Source organism: Accipiter gentilis, chromosome 2 (assembly GCF_929443795.1).
Source record: "Accipiter gentilis chromosome 2, bAccGen1.1, whole genome shotgun sequence".
NCBI classification, from domain to species: domain Eukaryota; kingdom Metazoa; phylum Chordata; class Aves; order Accipitriformes; family Accipitridae; genus Astur; species Astur gentilis.
The window spans coordinates 1,136,585-1,151,424 of record NC_064881.1 but is presented as its reverse complement, the minus strand read 5'-3'; the positions used below and the strand labels follow the sequence as shown (position 1 = coordinate 1,151,424).

The 14,840-nt window shown below is 38.8% G+C and overlaps 1 protein-coding gene across 7 annotated transcripts in view; it reads left to right on the top strand.

The window, feature by feature from the left end:
- Positions 1-14,840, top strand: part of SMCHD1 (structural maintenance of chromosomes flexible hinge domain containing 1) — a 106,601-nt gene that overhangs the window by 16,053 nt on the left and 75,708 nt on the right. For all 7 annotated transcript variants that reach the window (XR_007508292.1, XR_007508291.1, XR_007508289.1 and 4 more), the window contains 5 exons: positions 8,824-8,906; positions 9,028-9,158; positions 10,881-10,995; positions 11,155-11,274; positions 14,222-14,388. Coding sequence is in view for 3 of the 7 variants with exons in the window: in XM_049818413.1 (XP_049674370.1) it covers positions 8,824-8,906; positions 9,028-9,158; positions 10,881-10,995; positions 11,155-11,274; positions 14,222-14,388 (616 nt within the window). In the remaining 4 variants the exon portion in view is untranslated. The remainder of the gene's footprint in view (positions 1-8,823; positions 8,907-9,027; positions 9,159-10,880; positions 10,996-11,154; positions 11,275-14,221; positions 14,389-14,840) is intronic.

Sequence of the window (14,840 nt, the reverse complement as noted above, 5' to 3'; positions counted from 1 at the left end):
GTAGTCCTGCAGACAAGGACATGGCGGTACTGGTCAATCAAAAATTAGACATGAGCTGACAATGTGCACTTGCAGCCCAGAAACCCAATTGTATCCTGGGCTGTGTAAGAAGTAGTGTGGCCAGCAAGTTGAGGGAGGTGATTCTCCCACACTACTCTGTTCTTGTGAGACCCCAGCTGGAGTACTGCCTCCAGCTCTGGGGCCCCAGCACAAGACAGATACGGACCTGTTAGAGCAAGTCCAGAAGAGGGCCATTGTCCTGGTTTCAGCTGGGATAGAGCTAACTGTCTTCCTAGTAGCTGGTACAGTGCTATGTTTTGAGTTCAGCATGCGAAGAATGTTGATAACACTGATGTTTTCAGTTGTTGCTCAGTATTGTTTAGACTACAGTCAAGGATTTTTCAGCTTCTCATGGCCAGCCAGGGCACAAGAAGTTGGCACAGGACACAACCAAGGCACCTGACCCAAACTGGCCAACAGTGTATTCCATACCATGTGACGTCCCATCTAGTTTAGGAACTGGGAAGTGGGGGGGGGGGCAGGGAATCGCTGCTCGGGGACTGGCGGGGTGTCGGTCGGCGGGTGGTGAGCTATTGCCCTGCGCATCATTTGTACATTCCAATCCTTTTATTACTACTGTTTTCATTTGATTAGTGTTATCATTATCATTGTAGTTTCTTCTTTTCTGTTCTATTAAACCGTTCTTATCTCAACCCAGGAGTTTTACTTTTTTTCCCCGATTTCCTCCCCCATCCCACTGGATGGGGGAAGTGAGTGAGCAGCTGTGTGGTACTTAGTTGCTGGCTGGGGTTAAACCACAACAGCCATGAAAATGATCAGAGGGCTGGAACACCTGTGATATGAAGAAAGGCTGAGAGAGTTGGGGTTTTTCAGCCTGGAGAAGGCAAGGCTCTGGGGAGGCTGCAGCCTTTCAGTATCTAAAGGGGCTTATAAGAAAGATGGAGAGACACATTTTACCAGGGCCTGTAGTAACAGGATATGGGGTAAGAGTTTTAAACTGAAAGAGGGTAGATTTAGATTGGACATAAGGAAGAAATTCTTTACTATAAGGGTGGTGAGAACTGGAACAGGTTGCCCAGAGAAGTTGTGGATGCCCCATCATTGGAAGTGTTCAAGGTCAGGTTGGATGGGGCTTTGAGCAACCTGATCTGGTTGAAGACATCCCTGCCCATGGCAGGGGGCTTGGAACTACATGCTCTTTGAACATGCCTTCTGACCTAAACCATTCTAGGATTCTATCATCTCTTGTTCACGTTTTCTATACCAGTCATGGATCTCGGGAGTCCATTTTTCCAGGCATGTATATTCTGTTCTACTTAAAGCTTTTGTGTTTACTTTTTGAACAAAATGAATAAAACTGAGGTACAGCAGTGCAAACTAGCCGAAGCATTCCATATCTATGTATAGTTTCTTAAGTAGAGCTTGATGCTTCTGCTTCTGTAGCTCAGCTCAAGACTTTTGTAAAGGAAGGCTAATTACTATTTTACTTCCTTGTGACACTGAATTGATGGGTGAACCTGACACTGTTGAAAATGAATGACACTGTATGGTAATCATTACCTGCAGTAACCATCCAGGGACTTTTCAGGGAAATGTTGGGTGATCTTGGGCATGTGGAACTATTACATGGCATCCTAGAATAATTTAGGTCAGAAGGGATCTCTGGAGGTCATGTCATCTAACCCCTGCTCAAAGCAAAGTCAATTAGATTAGGTGACTGGGCAAGACCAGTTGAGTTTTGAGTATCTTCAAAGAGTAGAAATTCCCCAACCTGTAGTGGCAGCCTGTTCCAGTATTTGATTATAAAATAAATACATCTTTGTCTAATTAATTTTCCATGGTCCAACTTTCATCCGTTGCTTCCTGTTCTACCACTGTACACCCGAGAAGAGTCTGGCTTCATCTTTGCACCCTCCTAGCAACAAGACAGCAATAAGGTTTCCCTTAGCCTTTTCTTAAGTCTGAACAATCCCAGTCCTCTCAGCAGCCTCTCCTTGCATGTCTGGTGCTCAAGCCCTCTGATTATCTGGAGGAGTCCTCTAGACTCACTTGAGTATTTCAGTGTCTTTTTCAGAGAAGCCTCAAGCTAGGCACAGTACTCAGAATGCAGTCTCACAGGGACTGGATAGAGGGGGAGAATCACTTCCCTTGACTGGCTGTTTGACACTTTGTCAGTGTCTCTGTATTCCTGCTTGGTTCCCCATCCCCTCTTTAACCTTATGCATACTTCCAATCAGCATTTGAACTTGGTCAGTAGTCTTATCAGTTCTGGCCTTTTGCCACACTTACTTTAGTTTCTGTACAGTGGATTGAACTACTCTTATTCTTTGAGGAGGTAGTCCTTGGAGATCAACCAGCTGTTGTGAACCATCCAGGGCAACTATTAAGAATGCTCACCAAGGGCAAGAACTTAGTAACACAGGAACAAAGTACCAAAAGGGTTTAAAGTAAAAGAGGGAAAGCTGCGAAGGTATAGATCAATAAGGATTGGTAGATGGATCAGGGTGGGTTGTGTGTGTCAAACCTACATTTTCCTTTTCTTTATATGTCAAGGTTTTTTTCTTCCCTCTACTCTTCATGACAGTAAAATTGTTGATTGCATAGCAAAGAGTTGTCAGCAGTGGGGCAGTTCATTTGAGAATATAACTGTATGAAGCTGGCAGATATCATACCTCATCATTGTATTTGTGCTGCAGTGATAGATCTTCAAGCTGAACAGTGGTAGTTCTTTCTGCTGAAAATGAAACACTGTAAAATTGTACCCTTAGCTCCTATGTCGTGTTTCGGTGAAATGCACTGTGTCTTACTGGGAGGTGCATGTTACGGATGCTGAAGCCATGCTGGGGTAGTTGGTTAGCATCTTATCTTAGGCTACTCTGATCTCTAGCTGCTTGACTTTTCTGCTAATTTTAACAAAAATCTGTCAGATTTTTGGTTTTTTTAATTGGCAAATGGTTTCTACTGTTTCTTCTTCCATTCTTATCTTGGGCTCAAGGGACTCTGAAGTTATTTGTTAAAAGCTGTGTTTTTCCATATATGGTGGAGGCTGCAAGAGAAAAAAAGAACAAAAGCAGTAGGATGAGATACTTCTTTGTTGTGACTTTTGTCAGTGTCGCTGATGATGCTAAACTGAATAGTGATGCAACTGCATCAGAAGGGAGAGCCATCTTGCAAAAAGACCTGAACAGGCAGGAAGAGTGGACAAGCAAGAACTGTATGAAGTTTATCAAAGACAAGTACAAAGTCTTGCACCTGGGATGACATAACCAAAGAGCCCAGTACAGGCTTGGGTCTTGCTGAAAGGGACCTGGGGGTCCTGGTGGACACCAAACTGAACGTGAGTCAGGAGAACACCACTGCAGAAACAAAGGCAAAGCAGATCCTGGGCTGCTTCTGCAGGGGTGTTGCTATCAGAGATAGAGATGTGATCATCCCACTTAGCACTGGTCAAGCCATGCCTGGAGTGCTGTGTCCAGTTCTGGTCCCCAGGTCAAAAAAGTTGTGGACAGACTGGAGAGGGTCTAATGGAGGACCACAAAATGATCAAAGGGTTGAAGAACCTGCCTTGTGAAGAAAGACTGAAGGAGTTAGGTCTTTTTTTCCTGGAGAAGGCTCAGGGGACATCTCATCACAGTATTCCAGTACTTACAGGGCAGCTACCAAGAGAATGGAGGCCCTCTTTTCACGTGCAGAAGACAAGGGGCAATGGGTACAGGTTGCACCTGGGAGAGGTTTCATCTTGATGCAAGAAAGACATTTTTTACAGTGAGAACAATCATTCATTGGAACAACATATCCAGGGATGTGGTAGAGTCCCCATCGGTGGAGGTTTTCAAGATGCAATTGGACAGGGTGCTTAGATAATCTCATCTAGGCTCCCTTTCCCTTAAAAGGTTGGACCAGATGATCTTTCGACCTGGATTGTTCTACAATTCTATGAATTATTTAGTTTACAGACATTAATGCTGACTCATAGGAAAAAAGTGTGACAATAGGGGGTTTTTTTAGGTACATGCATAGTATTTCAAAAGTTGCAGTTGGAAATGTTGTTCTCATTGCTAGATTAATGTTAACTGGAAGCATTTCCATTCTTTCAGTCACAGAATTTGATGAGATTCAAATGAGCACTTCTGGCAGTCAAACCATAGTACATTCCTGAAACTGTAGAGCAGTTCAGCCTTGATTTGAAGGAGCGAACCTTTAGCAACCACATTGAATGACTTTTTTTTAATTATTTTTTTAAAAAGAATTTTAAAATTTTTTTTAATTTTTTTAAAAAACAGTACTTGAGCATGAGGGTATAAGTAGGAAACAATATCAAAACACATGTAGCCCATACACTGAGACAGAAAAACAATGAACAAAAGAAAATTGATAATTCTGTGGCATGTGAAGATGATGTGAGGTGTTGAGTGCAACAGTGTGGACACAGAACCTTTGGTTATTTGATGTTCAGCTGTAAAACCAAGGGATTTTGCTACTATACATTCATGTTTCCCTTTTAAATACATATAACATTGCTAGAAAGGAGTTCATAATATTTAGTTAATATTACCACAATAAAACTTGTGGGACAAGAAGATGATGAGAACTGGAAATTGGAAGCAAGGGCCTATACTGCAAGAACTGAGAGATGAAGGGTAGAAAAATGGAGAAATCTAGTCCTCTGTTGTATAGTTATTGTTACTATAACCACCTTGTATTAGAACTGTTAAGCTTTGAAGAGTTATATGTAGTCTATGGTTTCTTGTATTCATTTTTCTGCAGCTCTTTATCAAAACTGCCAATCCCTATTGTTTGTTTTTTTTAAAAAAATCTCAGAAGAAAAAGTATTTTAGTGTCAAAGAGTCAAGTGTCATCCATTTAGCTTTACTTATGATAGCATTTAAACAAACAGGTTTGTGTGTTAAATGCAAGATATTGCATGGTCATCAAGTTCTACAATAGGACTTGAAGTTCCTTCTGTTTTTATGGCTTCTTATGTCAAGAATACAAATGTTTAAACAAGTTTTCAGTTAGAAATACATTTTTAAAGAGTTTTGGTTTCAGTGTTGCTGTTTTGGTTTGTTAGTTTTTTGAAAGCAACATTTAAATTATTAAATCAAGAAATAAAATTAATACACACTGAGGACTATTACTATTCTACATTGGAGGAATTCCCCAGTATGTGCATAATAATCCAACTCTCACTTTGTTTTCATGGTAATAAACAGCACTGCAATCAAACAGTTCGTTTGTCAGAAGGAACTGTTACATCTTGTAAGATCTTTATGAATATGAAGTCATTCAATACTGCACTTACTGGAAGTGTTCATGTAAGTTGTAGCTACAGCTCATCTCCCATGAAATGCTGAGCATTCGCTTGGTCGGAAAACCCATTTTTCATTCTCTCAGCGGGCTTCAGAATAATAATATGAGATGAAAAATAGATAATGCATATGTATGTTCAGTTTTCCTTTAGTTCCTCACACACAATTTCTTTTCCTTTTCCTTCTTTTTCTTCATGAAAGACATTTTCCACTTCTGTTGCCTCATATAATGATCATTTCCCTGTACATAACTCCAATGATAACCTCTTGTGTTATCCAGAGATTTTGTATAAAGGTCAAATCTGCCATCCACATATAAAAATACTGCATTTTACAAAGTGGTTTGAATGTAAAATATAGCAGCATCTTTGACAGATTTATTTGTGTTCAGAAGTGTTGAAACAGGAAGTAAGTATATCCACAGGAGAGAAGAAGACTGTGATCATGCCTGTCAGTGTCTGTGGGCCTAGATAACAGAGTTTCTTGACAACTTGCTGTAGTTTAAAAACAGGTTGAACTTTTGTTTGGATCCATCTGGCAGTATCATCAACGTACTTTTGCTGTTTTCTCTCCTTGCATACTGTTGCCCAAGAGCCTGAGGCATATTTATTTATGAGTCAGAGAAGTGATTTAAATATGGGATCTCAATGTTGTCTTTTTGAAGTCTGTTGGGTTTTTTTAGTAGTAAAGTGAAGTTTACTACTAAGGGAAAAGTAAATTTTTTCCTACATTTTCCCCTGTCATGTTATTGCTAAAGCAGCTTGCTAGGGTGCTTTAAATCATTATTCTCTCTAAAAGAGAGTGAACAAGCTTCAGGTTTTTGTGAGAAACTTTTCATATATATTTAAGTCAATTCTTGATCTTGGCAGTACTCTGCAATAGGAGACACAGGGAAAGGAGGATTCTTGCTCCGAGTGTACTGCGTGTGTTCATATTACTCCCACAAAGGCCTTTAAAGTAGTCCAAATGTTCTGGTACTACTTCTGGTCATAACTCTTCAGTCCTAAAGAGACAATAATGATCAAGACTACAAACAGAATAACTTTCAGATCCACTTCTGTAATGACGTTACTGGTATCTTTTTTCTAATGTTACTAATTCTCACTCTTTGAGACCCTAGTGAGGTAATTTGTGAAATTCTGCAACACAGCAGTAATTAAAATTTGCTAAACAGCTATATTAAACTGTCTACTTTTGTTTATTATGTACTAAAACTGACTATTAGAGCAAATAACAATTTTGAACATGGGTAAGTGTACTGCAGCTGAGGCTCCTCATTTACAACAACTCTAAGGGCATGCCTAACCAGTTTCACGTGTTGATGAAGGGCCTTCATTATTTGATATGGAATAATAAGTATGGATCACATAACTGATGCTCAACTCCTGTTAGCAGTGAAGAAAGTTGCAGAGAAACCGAGAACTTTTTATACTTCAGAAACAACTTGAAGGAAAATGCAAAATGCTTCAGTGTTGCTGTATGATACTAATACTCAAGGGATTTCTTTTGCATGTCTGAAGTGTATGGCCAGTGTAATTTGCACTGTAGCCTTCTGAAGAACCTTGCAAATTGTAGGGAATAAAACTTCCTTATCAGAGAGACTGAATGAAAATGTCTGTTAACTAGGGCTGACCAATTGGAGTGAATTAATCTTAACTTGATGTATTTTTTTCAGGTTGATGCTGCAGTCCTTAATTAAATGCAATTTTTCACTAAAGTTAGGTATTCCAACTTGAATTAGGCAAGGGTTCCAAGTGTTAATGTTTAGAAAAAACAGACTTGTGCAAGTAGTTTGGCTGGCTATTTCTGCTGCGTATTGCCACATATCTGACAGAACTTTGGTTGTATTTACCATTGTCATAGTTTAGGCCCAGTTGGCAACAAAGCACCATGAGGCTGCTTGCTTGCTCCTCCCCCCTCCGTGGTGGAGAAAATATAACAAAAAGCTTGTGGGTTGAGACAAGGACAGGGAGGGATCACTCACCAGTTATGGTTATGGGCAAAACCCAGACTTGACCAGGGGGTGGGGGGGGAGGACACACCGGACGGACCACAATCAATTTAATTTGTTACCAATCAAATAAAAAAATCTTAAAACCCCTCCCTCCTTCCCGGGCACAGCTCCACTCCTGATTTTCTCTATCTCCTCCCCTTGGTGGCACAGGAGGACGGGGAATGGGGGCTGGGGTCAGCTCATCACAAGTTGTCTCTGCCACTTCACCCTCCTCAGGGGCAGGACTCCTCACACTCTTCCCCTGCTCCAGTGTGGGGTCCCTCCAATGGGAGGCAGTCCTCCATAAACTTCTCCAACGTGGGTCCTTCCCAAGGGCTGCAGTTCACAAACTGCTCCGGGGTGGGTCCCTTCCATGGGCTGCAGTCCTTCAAGCACAGACTGTTCTAGTGTGGGTCCCCCACAGGGTCACAAGTCCTGCGAGAAAACCTGCTCCAGTGTGGGCTCCTCTCTCCATGGGTCCACAGGTCCTGCCAGGAGCCTGCTCCAGCATCGGCTTCCCACAGGTCAAAGCTTCCTTCAGGCATCTACCTGCTCTGGCATGGGCTCCTCCCTAGGCTGCAGGTGGATATCTGCTCCACCGTGGACCTCCATGGACGTGCAGGGGGACAGCCTGCCTCACCTTGGTCTTCCCCATGGGCTGGAGGGGAATCTCTGCTCCAGTGCCTGGAGCACCTTCTCCCCCTCTTCTTCACTGACCTGGGTGTCTGCATAGGTGTTCCTCTCACATTCCAATCTCCTCCCCTGCTGCAGGTTCCCCTTCTTAAATCTGTTCTTCCAGAGGTGCTACCACCGTTGCTGATGGGCTTGGCCTGGGCCAGAGTCGGGTCTGACTTGGAGCCAGGGAAGCTTTGAGCAGCTTCTCACAGGAGCCAGCCCTGCAGCCCCCTCCCCCACTACCAAAACCCCGCCACACAGACCCAATACAACCATTCACTGAATTCTTCAATGATTTTTACAGTTTTCTTTCTGTTCTTGTAAACAAATAACTTTCTATTTTGGAAGTTGTGCAACATTTCCATTCAGTTTTTTTCAATGAGTTCATTCTTCCCTCAATATTTTAACAAGTCAAAGTCAGTTCTTTACATACTTTGGACTTTCATATGAATCATACAAATTCATTCCCAATCATGGAAAAGGACAAGTTTGTCTTGTGGTAAGGAACCTGTTAGTTCCTCACTGTTCCTAGGTACTTCCAATAATTGTGTCCTTACCATCAACAGAGGTATGAGAGGTTCAGTGAGAAAACAAATCATAAAGTATATGTACAAATATGTACAAAAGTTTTTTGGTTTTTGTTTTTTTTTTTTAAATCAAGATGTTATCTAATTTTGATCGTTCTGACAGTGCTTAGCTCTTGTCTGTGTTTATGGAATGTGTTAAATTGCTCAGAAGAAACTACTGTGAATATGTGTCTGTTTTCTGAGTGCTGTCTTTTGAGAACAAGATTTTAATGGGGTTATTTTTCTTCAATTTCTTTAGCATTTGCCCTTGCTGAGTTGATTGACAATTCTCTGTCAGCTACATCCCGAAATACTGGTATTCGGAGCATACAGATAAAACTGGTAAGATAGAAATATTCTACTTTTTTTTCAGGTGTAGTTGGCATAGTTTGCATTATCCTTTTTTTCTTTTCCCTGGTGCTCCTTTTTTTGTTGTTGTGGTTGTTTTTTTTCCCCAAAACAGTTGTTTGATGATTCCCACGGAAAACCAGCTGTTGCTGTGATCGATAATGGAAGAGGAATGACTTCTAAACAGCTTAATAACTGGGCTGTATACAGATTGTCAAAGTTTACAAGACAAGGTGACTTCGAGAGGTTAGAAAGTTTTAATCATTTTTACAACAATTAGTAGACTCTGCGAAGGTTCACAGAATATCATTTTAACACATACCTCTATGCCAACACTTAGCAAAAACCTGTCATTCCATGATTATATATAAATAGACATTTTTGTAGGTAGGAAACAGAGAAGCTTCATAACACAAAACTGCTTTTCTAATATTATGAAACTCTGAGAACATGTTTTTATTCTCACAGCCTTTTCTAAGGTGTCTTTGACTTGCCTATGTACAATTACGGGCATTCTGTGTTCTGGGGAGGGTTTTTTATAGTGTGTTCATCTGATACCTGAAAGCCTTTCAGTAGCGTGTTAAGCAATGTATTCAATGTTTGTTATGCTACTTTTTCTTTAATCATAATTGTGTACAATGTAATGCAAAATTATACCTGAAGATGTCTGTAATTTTTGAAGGAGGCTAGGCAAAATAAATGCTTTGCGTTTAAAGAAGAAAGTGACGGTTTATGGTGGGTTTATATGAATTCATTTTACAGTTTTGAATCTGTTCTCAAGACCTCTTCAACCTCCACAGCCAGACTTAACCCTAGTGTAGGAAATTCTAGAGAAGCAGTTAAGTACAGTTTTTGAGTTTTAATCACTTTTTAAATACCTTAAGCCTAGGGCAGTAAATGTGAAGATGAGGATCCCAGCCTCAGTCATAACTAATTTGTCCTATGAGAAAGTAGTGTAAAAAGTAATGGGACAGTGGAAAGTGATAATATAGCTGAGGAGGGGGCTTTTTTGCATTAGAAGCATGTCAAAATAGAACAACTAATATCTGTCAAAGAACTGGAGATAAGTGCATATGAAGTGATTTGGAGTCATCTAGTAATTTGTAAAGAAATTCACTGCTTTTTAAAATTGCTGTAGTTTAATTTAGTAACAGAGAAATGTGTAGTATTTTTAAGCTACAAGTTTAAACTGTGAGCTGGTACCATTCAATAGCAGCACAGCTGTAAATTATAGCAGGATACTATCTACACCTTGTTTTCATTTGGGACAGCTATGATTTAAAAACACGTTTGTCCTACTATTTGCTTAAACTACGTAAGACTTCATCCATCAAAGCTGACTTAAAAGACATGGAATTTAATTACTGATGGCATATGTAGTCTTTCCAAGTCTGTGTTTAATAGTTGATTGGCATTATTTCCCATTTTTAATCAATAGTATTTCTCTGAAAGGATGATGTCAAAAAGATCAGGTTTGCTTTGTAAGCCATTTTCATTTGCATGAGCTTCACAGTTAGTATCAGTACCCATACCACAGTACCTATTGCGCAGACCTGTTGACCATGTCCCTGTTGCAGAGTTAACAATGGAGGAAAGTTTTCAGAGTAATAGTTTCTTTTCTATCAGATTCTCCCTGCCAAACATTATCCTCTCTTTCATCTGAATGTCAGTGTAATATAAGCAAATTGTATGACTGAATAAGATTTGGTTTGCTAGAAGGGACAGAAATATCTTATAAGATGACTTAGGAAAAGAGTTACTCTGTCATCATGCTTTTAAAAAGAATACATCAAGAATTTTAGGCACATACGTTTTAATGTTGCAATTATAATAGGTCTAAAGTGAAGGATTATTGAACAATGTGACTGCCGGAAGAATTTAATACAAGCTGTTTAGATCAGAAATTTCTCTCTTTTTTTAAATTACGTTTATCTTGAGAAAACTTGTTAAACACACTTTTACTCTCAGTGATCATTCAGGATATGTACGCCCTTTGCCAGTGCCTCGTAGTCTAAATAGTGATATCTCCTATTTTGGAGTTGGAGGCAAACAAGCAGTGTTCTTCGTTGGACAGTCTGCCAGAGTAAGTAAATACCAATCTTAAACATTATTTTAAAACATTTTTACATAATCAGATTATTATTATTATTATCCTAGCTTTTAATCACAGTATTAAACTATTTTGTTGTGTTCATTTTAAATCTTATTTTGATTTTAAATACCGTTTCTTTAATAATATCAGATGATAAGCAAACCTGCAGATTCTCAGGATGTTCATGAACTTGTCCTTTCTAAAGAGGATTTTGAAAAGAAGGAGAAAAACAAAGAAGCAATATATAGTGGGTACATTCGAAACAGAAAGGTAAATAGCCTTAATACTTTCTCTTTTTTTATTTGAAAGCTTTTCCCAGGTTAACATGATTTCAGTATGTAATATTCTTGTAATACTAATCTGGGGATATCTTCGTCTTATTGAATCATTTGCACCCCGGAGTGTAAAAGGAAGTAATGGGAAACATGAAGGCACTATATATCATAAAGCTTTATTTGTATGTGATTCTTTTTTATCTTTTCAGTTTACCATAAAGGACAGAAATTACATATAGTTTAACATATCAGGTTAAGAAAAATATTTAAAAATACCTTTCTAAGATCATCAATTGTTTCATTATGTATGAAACAAACTAAAATGTCCGTTCTCTGAAGTAGTAAGGAATAAATTAGGGAAACAAACTGTGCTTATGTAGAAGTATGTAGAACAACTAACCTGTCTATGGGAGAGCAGTCCAGCCAGATAAACAAAACCCAGTGGATTCACAAATCTCCACTAATTTTGTAAAAGAAATGAACTATTTAGTTGAAAACTAAAATGAACAGTCCTGATGGTTTTCATGAAGAAGAAAAGCTTAAGCAAAAAGCTGCAAGATAAGGAGGAAGACTGAAAAGAACTCTTCTTTGGACATTTTTGAGCAAGAAGATGAAGGCAAAGATATAGCTAAAGGTGCAGATGGGAGCATAAGTGGATGCTGTGTATGACGAGGTAATCAGACCTTGATTAGAGCCCATATCTTGTGGGTTATCTTAGTGCTCTTGGCCTTTTGTATGGGTGAGAGGAACAGGAGGTAGATAATGTTTTTAACATGCCAATATTGGGGCAGTAACTTGTGACAAAGAATGAATCATCAAAAATGTATAAGTTTTATTTTTAATCTCTCTGTAATAGAGATGAGAAGATAGAGTCACAGAAATAGAAACTGAAAAGTAGACAAAATCTGTTTATTGTAGAGAGCACAAATGCTTTCTCTCCCCACTTCATATTAAAAAGGGAGTGTGGGGGATATAAAAGTAGAAAATAAGCTAACAGACATTAGTTGGAAGAAACTAGCTGAATAGGATGCATAGATACTAATAAAGAATTCAAGAAGGTGGAACAATCAACTGTTTGAAAAGTTGAGGTGATAATATAAAATGAAAGTTAAGCTGATGCAGTTGAAAAATATTGCAAGTAGAGTTCTATTAGAGGTAAAAAATAACTTGTAAATATCAAAGAGGAAGAGATGCTGTGAAGCACTCAAGTAATAGAAGTGAAGTGTGGAGATACTGGATAGACAGCTCAGGTCTAAGAAGTTTTTACAAATCACTGAAATAGCCAGGCCAGTTCATTATATTGATGTGAAATTAAATGTGTGAATTTGTCTCTTTAATGTCTTGAAAAATGGTCTGCAGTGCACATAGGTGAGCAAGAGAATACTGTGGCAGAAATAGAAGTTGTAATGGATTACTGCAGTGTGAGAAGAATAATTGAATCTTTGAGGCATTGAGTTGGTAAAGGAAGTTACTTCTGCAAAGAAATCAAGATGTGATTAATGTCAAACCTAAGACATTCTAGCACAAGGCCAGAACACTGAAGAGAAATGGCACTGATGGCACCCCAGCCAATCATCTTCTGTTGATGGATAATAGGCACCTGTCTTTACTGTAGTCACTTCCCTGGACCATTTAATATTGCCAACAAGTAAATACTACTTTTCTAGTTGAGATGGATGCTAGGAATGTTGGGGAAAGCACCATGGTAGTTTGTCATCTGTAGTAGGAAGGCAACCAAAGAATTTAGGAACAGCATTTTGGAGGTACTTTCACTGTGTAAGTTGTACAGGATAGCACTTGTTCAACATTGGTGTGCAGCTTCTAGGTCATTGGTCAAGCCATACAGAGATGAGGACCAAGCAACTCTGGATTTTCTTTATTATCTGTGATCTCATTACTGGCATAGAAGCAGCCCCTTACTTGGATGAAATCAGCAAGACTGTTAGGTTTAAAAGAGGCCATGCTGTGGGCAGAAGAAAGCATTTTAAGAATTTCAGTCTTTTTTGATGAAAGTTCCCACAACTGGTTAAATTATCTTGTTGGTTAAAGAGACCTCTTTGATTCCCTGGGGAAAGTAAGTCTTAACAGAACACCATTGACTACCATGTTTCACTGTCTACGGTTAGGTAGGAGATGTATCCTTTCACGACTTTGTGATGTGTTTTCTTTTTGCCTGCTTTCCTGCAAAACAAGGCATGATGCTGCATTTACTACAGCATGGAATAGTGTATCTTCTCCATTGTACCAATTGTTTGCAGTTGCTATAAAGATCTCAATCTTTGTGTTAAAAATAGCTTCTTTTCTGGATGCACCAAATGTAAAGGATTATCCACTGGTCCAGCGTGAAACATGACATCAACTGCTGTGTTTCTCTGCAGCTTAGAAACCTCCTATCATAAAAGTAGAGTGCATCCATCCAGGAAAAGACAATCAGGGCTTTATGGACAGGAACTTCTTTTTCTGTGAGACTACTGGGTATTTCAGCTGGAACTGTGGATTCACCCTTCCGCTGCAAAAGCATGTTTCTTCCACTTCAATTTCTGCTACAGAAAGCAGCCTATCCATTTAAAAGCATTTTTTTTTTCCTGGCTTGATTTTCTGAAAGAAGACTTATGTCTGGTACACACAGTAGTTCCATTTAATGGATGAGAACATGGATATCACACAGTGCCACATTAAACATGATTAAATGCATTCCTAGACTGAACACTTCAAATGCTGTCATGAAAGTGAGTTGAAAATAAACTGGATCAGGGATGTCAGATTCTTAGTTTGTTGACTTTAATTTGGAAGGTTTTATTATAAGCGTTAATCCTTTGTGATACTTAGCATCATGTGTTCTGTACTCTTTTCCTGTTCTGTTTTTTAATACTTTTCAAAGCTAATGAGAGATCAGAAATTCAGTTTACATTCTTGCTCTTATTATTTTACTCTTTTTGTAGCCATCTGATTCTACTCACATCACAAGTGATGATGAAAGATTTCTTCGTAATCTAATATTAGAAGAAAGGGATAAAGAGAGTTTCACAGCAGTCGTCATTACAGGTGTACAACCAGATCATATGCAGTACTTGAAAAACTATTTTCATCTTTGGACAAGGCAGCTGGCGTAAGTTTGTGATTCAAAAGATTTGATTTAAAAGTGTACTACTAACAAAGTCAGATAATTATGAATTACTTCCTTTTTGTACTTTGTCATTGGCTTTATTCCTGTTAAAGTTGTTGATATGTGTTTTGTTGATGCCACAATTAGTCTTCCTAACTAACTAATTTTACAGAAACTAGCACACCTGAATGGGGCCCCCCATCCAAACAAAGATGTTTACAAACATCAATTTCCATGTGACTTGATAATTGATACGTAATTATCCAATTGAATTATCAATAACCTATTCAGTTTAATAGTTATTATTAATGTAATAATTAGATATCTAATTGTTAGTAACTCGATAAATTACTGTTCTCACAGCTGTGCTCCTAACCTTTATATCTAGATTTGTGGTTTGGCTTTTTTTTAAAAAAAAAAAAAAAAAAAAAGCTGCTGCTTCATCCCAGTTCAAG